Raw genomic sequence first — 15308 nt, 5'->3', positions numbered from 1 at the left:
CATATATAACATAGATGTGTGTTATCACTTTTTTGAGAATATTTGAACATGTTTCTTGTATTCAAAAAATCGATCTCGTAGATTCTATCTGATCCTACCTAAGTCTCTCCCGTTGTTTGCATGGAATCCCCGAGCCAACCCATTTTTTTGCGGGGCCCTTCCATTCAAGTCTTGGCTAAAATATTCAAAAACACCTCAAGAAGTACATTGCTTTAGATGATTTCACATACTTGAAGAGTTCCATGCGGTCATCCATGGTGATGAAGTTACCATTCCAAGTTAAGATTTTACAGGCTACTTTATCCTCCAGCGGTTGGAAATCCACCCGCTTGAGTTGCCACATCCATAAAGGAAGCATGGAGGATTTCCTTTGGATGGTTGTCCGCTCCACAGGAAGCCCATCTAAAATCTCATTGAGGTCAATGTGAGCGCAACGGATAGGGACAATATAGCTCTTTTGGAAGTTGGTGCAATTGGCCGGTGGATTCCCCAAGCGCGTCGAGAATGGAGGCTAGGTTTTGAATATAATGTTTGTGCAGAACCACGGATAGAGCCGCATCAATGCATCATCCACATATAAGGATGGCCTCACGCCCTCGTAGCTGCTGATGGTGCCGGGCATCGGCGAGAAGCTGTGTTGGTACAACGAGAAGAGGCAAGGTGTGGAGGAAGTGTTGGACCTGGAAGGGGATGTCACTAGTAGAAAAAAGGGCTTCCGTCCAGCCCCATTAGTCCCGGAATTATTCGAACCGCGACTAAAAAGGGGGCTTTAGTCGCGGTTCGGGAGGCGACCCGCGACTAATGCTCCAACCGCGATGAAAGGGTACCCCTTTAGTCGCGGTTGGTAACACCAACCGGGACTAAAGGGCTATGGAGGGAAGCGGCCGGCGGAAAAACCTTTAGTCGCGGTTGGGGACACCAACCGCGACTAAGAGTACCCTTTAGTCGCGGTTGGTGTCCCCAACCGCGACTAAAGGTTTTTCCGCATTTTTCACTCCCCACGCACCACCGCACCCCCCCCCCCCCCGTGGATCGCCTTTTTTTGCTTTGTAAAATACAAAAGAAAATGATAGAAAATTCAAAAAAAAAATTGTTTTCAGATTCTTGTATGTTATGCAACCTACTATTAGGAGAAATTAAGAAATTCGAATTTTCACTTTTTTTGCAAAAAAAGTTTAAAAAATGGTAAAACTGCAATAACTTTTGCATACGACGTCGGAAAAAAACGTATAATATATCAAAAAAATCCTGGGAAAAAGTTACATCCGAATTCACCGGGGTTTACCCGGTTAGCCAATTTTTAGATTCTCAAAATTCCAAATGGAAATATGAAAGCAGGAAGATTTTAGTTTTTGCCAGAAATTCCGTATTTTATATTTTTTTAAAATTTTAAATTAATAATTGCATCTTGCATAAAGATTACTATTACTTAACCATAAAGTTAGTCAATTTTTAGATTTTCAAATTTTCAGGTTTTAGGTTTGGCAAAAAAATAATTAAAAAATAAAAAATTAATTATAATATAAATTTAAAAAGTTAATATTTATTTATTTATTCAAGATTATTATTACATCATTACTTTTGTTTATTAAAATAATTATTTGTCATTCAAACAATAAAGAAGTGTGACATCGACCAACATGTTAATAGGATTGATATGATACTAGTATCAACAACATGCGCGTGAAGCACTTGGAAGGCGGATGGGAAAGGAACTTGGAAGTTAAGCGTGCTAGTGATGGAGTAGTGGGAGGATGGGTGACCGAGCGGGAAGTGCGACCACATGTAAGAAGTGTAGTTAGCGTGACTAAACTTGGCCAATAACTGAAATACTAGAAATTCTGGGAAAAAAAAAGAAAAAAAGGGAATGAAAAATAATTAGAAAACCAAATGGATTAAAAAAAAATTAACGAAATAGCCTTTAGTCGCGGTTGGCCAGAAGAACCGCGACTAAAGGTCCTCCGCCCTGGCGCTCGCCTGCCGCCCACGTGGACGGGCCTTTAGTCGCGGTTCGTAAGGAACCGCGACTAAAGGGGGGGCCTTTAGTCACGCCTAATTGGTCGCGGTTGCGCAACCGCGACTAATGGCAGTTGCCAACCGCGACCAAAGGCCATTTTTCTACCAGTGTGTGGACTTGGAGCACGACCACCCTAGGAACTATGTTCAGGACGTTGTTCCATACAGGGAGAATCTCATCTCCAACATCAAGTGTAAGGTGTGAACAATATCTAAGCTGATGGTTGTTCATCCTAACCAAGTTCAAACCCACTGGGTGGAAGCATTCCAACATTCTTGTTTTCACTTTCACATATTAAACGGATGAATCTCTCGACAAATTTCTTTAGAGGGCCAATTCCAATAAATCTTCAAACATTTTATTTTCACTTAGAACTCTTTGGATTTCCTATAAGAATTTGAGCGGTAGAATTTTTTATGTTTCACTTAAAAAATTCACAATATTAAAAGAGATGGGCCCTTCATGAAATTCTAACCTAGTTATTTCTTCTTCTTCTTTTTAGAATGAATACTAATATAGTTAAGTACTAGTTCTTGTGTCAATATTCCTGGATGGACACATCTGTTCCAATTGAAAGAGCTGTTGCCCCTCTGGCTGTGACCTTGACAAAAGCATTATTGCAGAACGCACTCAATGTTATTTAGAGGTGCTTAACTTGTCCAACAACAACCTGTGATACAAAACCCGCCCTACGGACGATGCTCCAACAAGACTCGTCACCTGGTCAGCGGACTAAGGGACACCGCATGTGCCACCCTAGCCACGTCCTTACCTTTCTTTTGGCTTTCCATTCACACCATTCTACCTAATCCTCCGACGGAAGAGGGAAAAGCGCATGGGTATCCGAGGGAGGATTCCCATGCCACTCTTAGTCCGGAGACGACACTATGCCGATCCATCGGACGTGCTGACGTGCTCCCTCCTGGGATATATACTGGCGGTGGCGTAGGGATGACGTTTTCCTCCCGGTTCCTTGTCCACTTGGAACTTATTATGAACCTCTCCTGGGTTGCCCCGGGTATCCCTAGTCGAGGGGATCTGACCAGCAGGTCCCATGGTCAATTCCCTAGGCGTCGACAACCCCATTTCCATAACCGATTAATCTTGAACTGTTTTCTTCTTTTGCTCGCGGTCGTTGGTCCACCTATTTTTGGGCTTAAGCAGATCGATATGATTACTTCGTCTTCATGTGTCTCCCATAATTGTAAAAATTGGTATCGGCATCACCTTCTTGAAGGTTGGAGATTCTGGAGCATTATTGTTTCTCGCCCTCTCAAGCACCACCAAACTTTTACATTGGAGAATAGGCCCCGGTTCCATTTGGTATGGATTTTCCCGTCCATTGGAACTTTTCATAAAGTATATGGCAAGGTTTAAGGTGCTCGCATGGCTCGTTCCAAACACTTTGTACAACATCTTCAAAGCAAGGCACCCTAATGCAGAAATTCTCGGATTTGAAGGTTCGTGGAACGTGAGAATCAAAACAAAGGTCTCATTCAGAGTTACAAAAGAAGGCGTCGAATTTGCATAGAGTTGTATTTAGCCTCTCATTGCTCCATGTAAATCTTCTATTTTGGAGGTGCACCTCTTTAACTTGCACAGTTTTGCAAGGAGGCTCGGAAACAGTTGATGCGGCTATAAACATTTCGCTTGTTTTTAATACAAATTCAGGTGATCTCTCTCCCCATCAGATCCATGAAGCCCACCAGGCCGCAAGGCAAGAGGCCTAGTAGCAGCCCATTGGCCCATAAACTAGTGAGGGCATATATAAGCCACAAGCCCACAACTGCGTCCGAAGTCCAAACAGAAGAATTTTGCCCATAGGAACTCTTTCTTCTACCTCATTCATGAACTTTGTCCGTTGAATTCACTCGTCCCATCTTAAATTTGTACTAGTACAATCCAGAGTGAGGATCTGGCACGGCAGACCAGCCACGTCTTCTACATGCCACCCACCCGCACGGTCGGATCAGCCACGGCATCGACGTTGCACCGGACGTACGGCAAATGAACCATCGACAAGGTACCCCGATCTCTCCAGCTCCTACCTAATAAGTTTCTTATTTCTGCAGCATAATATTGTGACCACTGTTATACAATATTATTACATAAGTTTCTTATTCATTCAGCATTTGAAAATCTCCATAACCTAAGAGAGTTGTATTTGAGTTCCAACAAATTCAGCCGAAATATTCCAACATTCTTTTTGCTTCCACATATTGAACTGCTGAATCTCTCAAGAAACTTCCTTGGAGGACAAATTCCGATAACCCCATCTTCTAATCTCACATTGTCACTTAAGAATCTTCGGCTTTCCCAAAACAATTTAAGTGGAAGACTTTCTTTCACTCTGTTTGGAAACTCGTGAAACTAGAGGAGATAGACCTTTCAGACAATGCTAACCTAGTTGTTGATTTCAATATACCTGGATGGACACCTCTTTTCCAATTGAAACGGCTATTTTTCTCTACTTGTGAACTTGACAAGAACATTATTGCTGAACAACATTTTGTACGCACTTAAAGGTACTTGATTTGTGCAACAATAACTTGTCAGGTAGCATGCCGAATTGGCTGTTTAAAAAGAAAGAAACAATTCGAGATCTAAACCTCAGAAATAACTCACTAACTGGATTGCTGCTGATCCGTACTCAGTCGCCACAGTCGACGGATCTCCTCTTCCCCTCTCGTCCCTATCTCTTTCTACAGTAACTGAGAGAGGCGACCGCGTCCCTCCCGTCGAGCGCCGGCGAGGCCGGCGGTTCCCTCCCCCTTCCCTTGCTGCCACGGCAGCGGGAGGGTGGGGGAACCCCGGTCCTCTATGTCCGGCTTGTAGGTAGGGGTAGGGTTAGGTTTTCCAGAGGCGTTGTCGGAGTGGAGGAGTCAACGCCGCGTCGGAATAAGGTGCTGAGGCTTCTCCCCCACCATGGCGCCCCTCGGGGCGGCGTGACGAAGCCGGTGGCCTGGTCTTCTTGCCACGCGTGCGCGGTGGCAAGATCTGTGTGCCTCTGCTGGATGCGGTCCAGAGAGGACAAGGTTTGGTCGGGTTTGGCCGGCGAGACGACGGTGCCGTCCAAGCCCTGGCCTTTTGTGCTTCGGTTCCGTCGTCGTCACGGCAGAGCTCTCTCCAACTCTGCCCGTGGATCCGGGAGCCTTCGCAGGAGCTTCGTGGTCGACGTTGGACTCGCCGGCGTCAGCGCTCGAGCAATCTGGTGCCCTGATGCAAGGTCTGCGGCTGGAGGTGGCGGATCCGGTGTTGCTTCGTCGACGACGTCGACTGAGGTCACTGGTTCTGTAGCCGAGCAAGCACGGGGAGTTCCCCGGTCGACGTGCCACAACGGATGCGCCTCGCCGGTTTCGGCGGGGACCTCAATCGACTCACAAAGCCAGCGTATAGCGATGGTGCGACCTCGGCTTTTGGGAATGGCGGTGGCTCCTGTCCTCCTCCGGCGTCCTGTGGCGGAGGCGGTTGGTCGCGGGCCTGGTTTTGGTGACAGGGAGATTCAGCAGGGACCTGTTTGTACTTTTTCCTTTTTTCAGGGGTCTCTCTGCTTGTGTTCTGGTGCACCTGTATCTTCTCGAGCTTTCTCGAGATTTCTGCGTTTGTATCGCGTCTGTATGAATACCTGGTGAATGCAGTTATCTTCAAAAAAAAAACTGGATTGCTGGACCCAATATGGAATACCCAATCTTCACTCGAGGTTATCAACATACACATGAAGCATGTCGAAGGGCAGCTGCCAGCCAACATCAGCTCAACGTTTTCAAGTTTGTTTGTCCTAGATTTTTCAGATAACAATTTTTTGGGGGAATCGTGGGGCTATTAGAGCATCACCACCGGCGCCCCCATAGCGGCCCCGGTAGCGATTTGGGGGCCGGGAGCGAAAATTGGCTCGCACCGGTGCGCCCCAAACGGCGCCGGTGATTTCCCGAGCCCAATAGAAGCGCCGGCAACCCCGTGCCGACCCCTTGGCCAAGGGCGCGAATCGGGCGCGCCGGCGTCTCGCGAGGTGAAAAATTTTGGGCGTGGCAGCCGTCAGTCAGCCACACATCCCAAAAGTCGACGCCAACGGGGAGTGGCGGGGCCGACGCGTCAGCGACACATTCAATTTTAACCTAACCGACGCCTACCTCGCGACGGGAGTTATTAGGGCGCAGCGGCGGTGCAGTTTCCGCAGACGTGCAGCGAACCGTCCCATTGCGTCTTGCTCTTCGTGCAGGTGTTAATGAGCGCCACCGCTCCCCCGCCTCCCTCCGGCCTATAAAAAGGGGCGCCTCTCATCGTCCCTCTCACACACAAATCCTAACGCCTCTCTCCCTAAAACTAGCCGCCACCATCTGAAGAGACGACGCCATGTCTGGTCGAGGCCGAGGTCGCAGCGGTGGTCCTGGTCGTGGCCGCGGCCGCGGCAGAGCTGCACGCTCCCCGTCGCCTGCAACGCCGTCGTCTTCATCGTCGGATCTGCAGGAGGAGGAGAGGCCGGTGTTGTTCGAGTTCGTCGTCGTCCTCAAGGGCGACCCACACGGCATCCAGAGGCTGCCGAACACCTTCGCCGACTTCGTCGCCGGCGACGGGCGCCTGGGCTCGCTGCACCTGCGGGAGGCTGCCTGCGGCTGCTGCCGGTGGATCGTGGACGTGATCTACGACGCGCGCGGCAAGATGTACCTCCACGTCGGCTGGGACATGTTTGCGCGCTACCACCGCCTCAAAGCCGGCTTCGTGCTCATGTTCTCCTACCTTGGCGAGGGGGACATGAGCGTCAAGGTGTTCGACGAGACACGCTGCCGCCGCCACTACCTCGGCGACAGCGCCGAGGAGGACGACGACTGAGTGTTGTTTCTTCGCAGCGAAAATCGGCACGCATGTTTTTGGATGTTCTTCCTCGAAAGAACCAACAGGGGCACCCTCACCAGCTAGATTTTCCAGTTTGGGTGACTGGGTGTGCCCTCGAGTGTTCTTTCTTGGCAGCGAACACACGAAACCTGCGATGACCGGCCTAGTTAGGTTTAGTTATTTTGCAGTGTTTTATATTTGTGTCAACCATGGTTCAAACTATGTATTAGTTTGTGGAAAACCATGTTCCAAACTATATCTTCGTGTAAACCACGTTCCCAATTATGTATTAGTTTGTGGAATTGAATGTTTCTTCTCTTTATTCGATTTTCTATGTTTTTATTTGTGATTTTAACTCAAAACATCAATCGGGGCCGCGGGGTTTGAGGCGCCGGTGTGGGAACAGCTCCCCCAAATAGGGGATGCAGTGCCAGCGTCCCCAATACGGAGGTGTCGGCGGCTCTGCCGGCGACTATTTGGGGGGTGCCGGTGGAGATACTCTTAGGCCTATCAAACAATGAACTTTCTGGGAGCTTGGTGGTGTGGTTTTTGGTGGGATGAGTAATTTGTCCATTGAATCAGAGTTTTTCCTAGATGGTAACAATTTTTTTGGTACGGTGCCTCATGATCTATCAGAAGAGAATTTAAAGTTCATCGATTTGCATGATAACGAGCTGTCTGGCAAACCTTATACGTCATTGTGGAATATGTCTTCTTTGCTGGTACTGAACCTTGCTGGCAACCGTATAACAGGCAAAATTCATCCAGAAATTTGTGGCTTGACAAGTCTTCGACTTCTAGATATATCAAGCAACAACCTTATAGGATCTTTACCACATTACAGTTTTATGCTGCTCAATCATGTTAATTTGTCTGGGAATTCCTTATCTGGCGACATGTCTTTTCTCATTCCTAATGCATCCAGTCTGATTGCTTTGGATATTACTCACAATCAGTTCACAGGCAACCTCCATTGGGTTTATCTTGACAATACTAGGCTACTTTCATTGGGAGGAAATAAATTTGAAGGCCAGACCACTCCAAACCTGTGCAAACTCCTGTACTTGAGGATAATTGACTTGTCTCATAACATGCTTTCAGGTTGGTTACCAGCATGTATTGGTAGGAGTAATATATCTTTCATAGGTGCCACATATGATATAAAGTATTCAGCCAGTCGATGAGATTTTCTTGGACTGCTACGGTACATTCTATGGCTTAAGCGGCTTCAGCTTTGCTACGAAAAGGAACCTCTACACACTGTCGCAGTTTATTTGTTTTGATGTCTGGCATCAATCTATCCGCAAACATGCTGGACGGAAAAATTCCTTGGGAGCTTGGAAATCTGAGCCATGTCAAATCCCTTAACCTGTCCAACAATTTCTTTGTTGGCACAATCCCTACTACCTTTGGCGTCATGGAGGAGACAGAAAGCTGACCTCTTCCATAATGAGTTGGGCGGACCGATACCTTGGCAGTTAACCTAGCTATCATCGGGTCTTTCAGCATGGAGAGCTGCCTAGCGAACACAAACCTTCACAAGATTACGCAAGGCAACATGTGTGCTGCTCCCGCTCCAGATCCTGTGGTGGAGGAAGAAGCAGGAGAAACGCATGGTGATCAGGGCTGCGGCGTTTGTGTTGGCATTTTGGGCCACCGTTGGGTTCTCGTTTTGCCATCCCCCACGAGAGGTCTGTAATTCTCAGGCTGTAATCTGTCCCAAGAAAAAATTGCCAGTCATGTATGTACTCAATGTTCAAGTCTATGTCCACTTGGATTTCTGAAATTCCACTCTGGGTATGTGATGTAAATTATGGATAGTTTGGTTATCTTTTTTACACATGTTGACATAATGTTCAAACTCCACACCTTCGAAGTGTTTATCAGATTGTAAACTTATGTGTGCTTATACGTCGATACAACTTCCTGAAACTTCACTGGGTATGTAATACGAACGTTGGATTTTGTTTGGTTATATTTTCTACACAATGTCCAAATTCTGTATTTTTTAAATGTTATGCAGTATCCCGATTATAGTTTCGTCGTTATGGACAATGTACCAGAGTGTAGCAGTGCGAAACTACCAGTAATGAAGCTTCTCCCACAAAGTCACAACTGTCTTGCTAGTTCATTTTTTTAGCAACTGTCATGCTAGTTAATAAAGAGGCCCGTTGCATGGCTGCCGCTAATTCCTCCTCTTGCTTCTTGACGATCTTTTACCCTTTCCAGATTCTGATTCCATGGCCAGTGGCACCAGCATACCTCCTTTGAGATCATCAGCATGTGTACTCTTCTCTATCGATTTTTGCAACTTAATCGAGTACTTGAAGTCTTTAATCTGCAGGTAATTGCACATGGAATGTTAACAAAAGCCCCTGTACTGAAACTCCTCTCTAAGGTGGAGCTTTTACAATAAACAATAATAAATATTATAAGCACCTGTTCCTCCAGGTCAAGAATTGTATCATCCTTCAGCCTCAACTGCGCTCTCTCTCTGTGCGTGCAGATTTATCAGAAACGATACATGAATCTTGTGGTATTTTCGAATGGAATTCATACGAAATGTTACTTTAACATCCTAAATCTGAGACTGTTACATGATATGTATGCAGTTAGCCAAATCACTGCAAGTATCTGTTCCCATGATGCGCGCCAAAAAAATTGCATTACTTGACTTTTTTCACAATTACATATCTTGAATGTAACGAGCTGCTACTAATTTCTTGTGGAATGAACAAACATACCTTTCCTCTATTCCTTTTACTGTCTTGGACCATATATCCTGGCTCTTCGTGAGTTTTTCATTCATCTACAGGATAAGGCAAAGATATCAGTTATGCCAAGAGTCAAGCTGGTTATGATTAATAACTGAAAGATACATGATTTAAAGAGGCTCACTTCTGCAACTTTCTTTTTCTCCAATATAGTATTTTCAAGCTTAAGTTGCATCTCTTGAAGCTTATCATTTACAGCTTTATCCACAGCAACAGAAATGTGTTCCCTATCTTTCTTAGCGTCTGACAGAAGAGCCTCGTAATACTGCAAATATGAACATAGGCATATATATATATGGTTCAGATATATACTACATTGCCCACTGTATAAAAAACTATAACTCCGAAAAAAATGCTAATCTTTAGTACAACATATTGGATAGTGACCGTACAAAAATAGTACTCCCTCCGTCCAACTAAAGTTGACTTAGATTTGTCAAAATTTAGATGTATCTAGACACCATCTAGTATGTATATACACATCCAAATTTAGCAAAATCTCAGACAAGGTTCATGAGACGGAGGGAGTACAAAGGAGAGAGGACTGCACCTCTCTCTGAGTTTCAAGTTGGCTTGCAAGAAGACGGTTGTATTCATCCACGATCTGTTGAGAAGAGCAGAGCACATGATTTTAAGGAACAAGATTACTAAGATGCTGTTACATAGAATCAACACAAAGAGAGCCAAAACTCTTACTGTATCAGTTTTGCTGCTAAACATAACTCCACCCATATCCGAGTCATCGTTGCACGAACAGTTCACACAGTTGTGCCCAGAAAATTCACACTTTGACCTGAGCTTAGAATGTTTTGCATCGCTTTTCGAGTGATTAAGACGATGAACATAACTGTCACCGACATAATCCCAAACACGTTGAGTTTCCAAATCAAGAGAATAGCAGTGCTGAGTGTCTTTCCAGTGCCTAATTGAGTGGCCTTCTTTATACCTATATATAACAAGCAAAAATAAAGGGAAGGATCAGGGCATGATTGACAGAAGCAGAACTCATATATTTAACCTCCAATGTAGTTTTCTTTTAATTGAAACTTCTACCAACTGCGTTAAATAAACATGGTAAATGCTTTAACATAGCACATAGCAGAGTGACGACGAGTTCAGACAAGGACGGAGCCAAAGCATTGGCAATGGTGTCAAGTGTCAGCACTAATGATTTTTGGGAGTTATTCGTTAGAATTGTACTCCCTCCGTCCGTGTTTAATCGACGCTGGATGTACATACAATCTGTACTACCTAGCCTTGACATCGCGTCAATTTAATAAGAATGGAGGTAGTACTAGTTACTGTTTATCTATAGAGATGAACCCATTGCAATGGAGCTGACCTCCTAGGACATTTTTGTCTAGTTTGTAAGTGAGTTCAGGTAAAAATGGTCAAAAGGAAACTTTTACTCTATAAAAAACATGCATTAGGGAGTCCAGGAGAAGTAGAGATGATGATATACTTAAGCTCTACTGCAGATTTCCTTCCATCCTCATTTATATCTGAGTGCAACAGTACAGCACAATAATAGCTATAACATGCTTAATTCCTGACATACTAGTCATGACAGATACAGTTTCAGTTAGGGGGTGTTAACATACCTTCCGCATCCAACAAAACCACATATCACACAGATCCAGAGGTTTTCAGAGGTCTGACAAACAGAACATGTAGGATTTGTAGGAGTTTCAGACTGCTTCTGACAAAACTGACAAACCTGAAATGGAGATAACTTTTGAGTAAAGAAAAACTATGAAGAAACCCAATTGGCTAACAAACTGGTAGTTTAACTCTATACTTACAAGCAACAAAGAGTGCTAGAATGAATGCGTATATGCCTATAAACCAGCATTCTCACATTTATGATCTAGTAAATAAAATGAGAGCAAATAATGTTACATAATTAGATTCAAACAGCTTCCAAGAAGTCATGAACATTCAATGCTTATTTATACCAAGCTGAAGTATATTCATATGAGCACAAAGCACAATGTTTAATATTTAATAACCTGCAAATAATCCTGAAACTGTAGTTTCCGAGCATCCAAGTCTTCAAATAAAATCAAACATGTGGTCTCAGAAACTACATGAATGTATTGGATATTGCTGCAGAACTACTACTACTTCATTAAACAGTTCTAACAAAACGAGTAGTTCCAATGGTAAACAGTACAGTGTAAAAATCAACAACAAGAAATAATTACTTTCATATGAGACAAAGTGATTGTCGATTTCCCCATTGAACTAGTGGACCGTTTATTAAAAAGATTGTTCCTTACCGGACAAGATGAACTGACCCACATTGAAACGCATGAACACTGGAAAGAATGGTCACAATTGGTTGCCACAATTCCACTGATGTCTTGATCCAACCTTTCTGGTTCACACATAAAAGACGGTAAGGAGCAGCCTGGTCATTTAATACCTTGTGCTAGATAAATAACTAAAGCGACTGCCAACAAATTCCAAACATTGAGAAGGCAAAGAGATGGAATACTGATCCCAGTAAACAGAGTATGTATCTGTGCATGGATATATTTAAACACAGAAGTTCATATATAAACCATTTTTTTTATTTCCATGGATGCTGTCCCAGAATTAGATGGCATATCCACATGGGAAGTACTCCTAGTAGCTTAAGAGGTTGCATCCACAAGGTGGCTGTAACTGTAAGAGCAACAAAATAAAAACCATATGCATGATTTTTCCCTCGAGGTGCTGTGAGTTTCGTGAGGCTAAAACTCGGGAAAGACGTATTCGATGTAACTCAGAGTCAGAGGTGGTATTTCTGATGACATAAGTGCCTGGTCTTTTTCTGATGTCATAAGTGCCTGATCTTTTCTACTCCCTCCGTCCCAAATTAAGTGACTCGGATTTGTCTACACGCACATGTATCTAGACGCATTTCAGTATGTAGGTACAAGTGAATCTAGCCAAATACGAGTGACTTAATTTGGGACGGAGGAAATATTAGATTGCTACAATAGGAAGTTGCTCCTGCTAATAAAGAGATAACTAAAAATCGAGCACACTTTCCATAAAACTCAAAGATGTTATACTAGCTCGTCTATATGCATAAGAATAAGAAACATCAAACATGGAATGAAAATAAGCTCACCTATGCAAACAGGACAAGTCGGAAGCTCGGTAGATCCAACTGGTGGCACAGCGGATGGCATGTATTGCACAGCAACTATAAACAGAACATGGCACACCTCTACCTGCAGCATGGAGCAACAAGCACACGTTACCCATATTTAGCAGCAGTAATACACAAGATGAATAAACCAACTGGCGCCAAATTGGCAATATTACAACCTCTGAGGACGAGAACCTCCAGCCATTGAGGTCCAGGTAGAATCCGTCGGCACTCTTTTGATCCTCAAACTCCACAAGCACGCTGTACCGGTCCTCCACCCCATCGTCGCTACGATCATGACGCCGGGGATAAGTGTTATGTGCGCATAGTCAAATGGAATCAACTCTATATGCGTTGGAAAATTACCTGATGACACGGATCTCGGAGGCGTGCTCAACGTAGGGGCCGCAAAAGCGGACGAAGTCGTCCGGCGAGACGCGGGTAGGGACGGCGAGCACAAGGAGGCGCGTGCCGCGCCATGACTGCAGGAAACATGAAATGAGGAGCGGGGAAACGAGGAAATTAGTAAGGAATCGAGGCGGAATTGTTACCGGGAGCAGCGAGTCGCATTGGAGCGGTGGGGCGATGGGTCCGGAGGAGGAAGAGGAGGGGGCGACGGCGGAGGCGTAGGATGAAGCGGGCAAGGAGGGGGAGGAGCGGTATAGGTGGAGGACACCGCGGGTGTGGTGGATCTTAGGGTTTCGCGCGGACGCGGCGGGGGCTACGCCGGGCAGCTCGAGAGGGGTTGTGGCGGAGGTGGTGGAGGGGAGAGGGTTGCTGGAGCGCGGGGAGATGGGATTTGATGCGGTTGCGCCGCCGCCGGCGGCGGTGGAGCTGCTGGTTCCGACTTCGTCGGCGTTGGCGGTGAGGACGGCGGCGAAGGCGTCGGGCACGGGTGACTCGACGGACTGGATTAGAAGGCTGAACATGTTTTGAACTTGCTCGGGACGTGATGAAATCGGCTGCCGCCGTCCCTAGCTTCAGCCAGCACTAAGGTCGTCGCCGCCGCCGCCGCCGCCGCCAAGGTCTCCTCTAGTTCGGATCGATCCGGTTCGTACGGGATGCGATGAATCCCGCCACCACCGCCGTCCCTACCTCCGACCGCCGCCAAACTCCTCTAATCTGGCCGGGTACCTCTGTTCGTAGAGAGTTCGTACGGGACAGACGCAAGACAGCAAGAAGAGGTAATGTCACCAAAATCAAGTGCCTATAAAATTTACATCACCAAAAAATGTTGTTTACATCATCTATGTAGTTTTTGTTTACGAGATGCGCTCAAAAAAGAACTTTGCACGCTAAAAACTGTTTTTTATGCAGGAGGCGGAAATCAACGCTCTAGGCAATGTAATGAGTGCGCGGTAAAAATAATCAGCTCAGGATAACTCGCCATCGAGCGCGGCATATTTGATGTGTTCACTCCAGTGCGCGGCAAATCGAGACTACGCGCGTGAAAGCCAATCGCCGAGCTGAATCCTCCGTGCGCGTTCCCATCATCGTTGATTCCCCCCGCCCCCTTTCTCCAGCGACCCTGTCGCGCCGAGTCGCTAACGCCGCCACCGACGCGGGAAACCTAGGCCGCGCCACCCCCATCAGACACCAGCCGTTCAACCGGCCGAATCCTAGCCACGCAGCTGGCAATTTAGCCGTCGCCGTCGATTTATTGCGTTGTTTAGAGATAGCCTAATGGACATCTTATTGTAGACATTATTATCTCTATTTTTTTGAGATGGTCTCTAATTTTCTTTGGTACTGACGTGGAGGCAGCATACAGACCTTAATTGCACATATGTGATTTGCTTTATCTGCTTTGAGAGAACTGGCCAGTACTTAACTTGACCTTGGGAGAGCATCTTTGAGGTCACCTATCGGCCAGGTTGATCATGGGAGGCGTGGGCTATATCTTCTCCCGTTAATATTCCCTTCGTGATTAGATTAGTCTACTTTCAATCTTCCCTTCGTGGACCAGATCTTCTCCCGTAATTCTCCACGAGCTCTATGGAGTACCATCGGGTAGGTTGTGATGGCTTCATGATTATGGTTGCAACTTTTGAGAAGTAACATGAAACTCAGTTTCATAGACAGGTTCATGTTGCAGCATGGCTCGTCGGTTCTTTTCTACATTATTACCTCCTCTGATAAAGGATTTTTTTGCCTCCACATGGTGCTTCTACAGTTCTACTTCTATGAACTACCCGGTTCATGGTTGGGATTCATTTGCAATATGCACGAGCTTCTGGTCATTTTATACATTGTTTGATCACATCCTGAGTAAGTTCAGAATCACTCCAACTTCCAAGGGATATATCTACATTAAGCTCACTGGATTTATCATGCTATATGTCGCAGAGTATCTTTGAGGTATCAATTCTTTTTCCCTTTTTAGCACGGTGAATTGCTTAATTGATCCTCCATACATCCTGGCATAATTAACTGTTTTCAGTTTTCCGTATTGCTGTGTGAAAGTCACTATTCATATTACAACTGCCTCTGATTATCTTTGAACTGAAGCTCAAAGGCAACGCCTAAACAAGTTTATATATTTTTC

The 15308-nt window shown here is 45.4% G+C and overlaps 1 protein-coding gene across 2 annotated transcripts; it reads right to left on the bottom strand.

The window, feature by feature from the left end:
• Positions 1-8716: 8716 nt before the first annotated feature.
• On the bottom strand, positions 8717-13903 carry LOC124677267 (BRAP2 RING ZnF UBP domain-containing protein 1-like). 2 transcript variants are annotated; one of them, XM_047213273.1, is made up of 12 exons: positions 13315-13902; positions 13130-13245; positions 12943-13051; positions 12743-12845; positions 11904-12001; positions 11226-11341; positions 10321-10570; positions 10175-10228; positions 9749-9889; positions 9595-9659; positions 9290-9344; positions 8717-9188 (listed from the first exon to the last, which is right to left on the bottom strand). In XM_047213273.1, the coding sequence occupies exons 1-12, from the start codon at positions 13690-13692 to the stop codon at positions 9036-9038; spliced, it is 1638 nt and encodes a 545-aa protein (XP_047069229.1). In that variant the 5' UTR covers positions 13693-13902; the 3' UTR covers positions 8717-9035. The 2 variants fall into 2 exon arrangements, with proteins under 2 accessions (XP_047069229.1, XP_047069228.1); XM_047213272.1 differs by having other exon boundaries at positions 13130-13903.
• Positions 13904-15308: the final 1405 nt, after the last annotated feature.

Source organism: Lolium rigidum, chromosome 7 (assembly GCF_022539505.1).
Source record: "Lolium rigidum isolate FL_2022 chromosome 7, APGP_CSIRO_Lrig_0.1, whole genome shotgun sequence".
Classification (NCBI taxonomy): Eukaryota; Viridiplantae; Streptophyta; class Magnoliopsida; order Poales; family Poaceae; genus Lolium; species Lolium rigidum.
Note: the sequence above shows the minus strand (reverse complement) of the source record. Positions and strands in the feature narration are given on the sequence as shown.

Bases quoted from the DNA above. Each gene is read 5' to 3' on its own strand.
- LOC124677267 (XM_047213272.1), bottom strand. From the start codon at position 13,692: ATGTTCAGCCTTCTAATCCAGTCCGTCGAGTCACCCGTGCCCGACGCC. The intron at 13,052-13,129 runs GTAATTTTCCAA...TCATGATCGTAG, and splicing joins TCCGAGATCCGTGTCATCAG to CGACGATGGGGTGGAGGACC. The intron at 11,342-11,903 runs GTAAGGAACAAT...TCTCCATTTCAG, and splicing joins GGGTCAGTTCATCTTGTCCG to GTTTGTCAGTTTTGTCAGAA.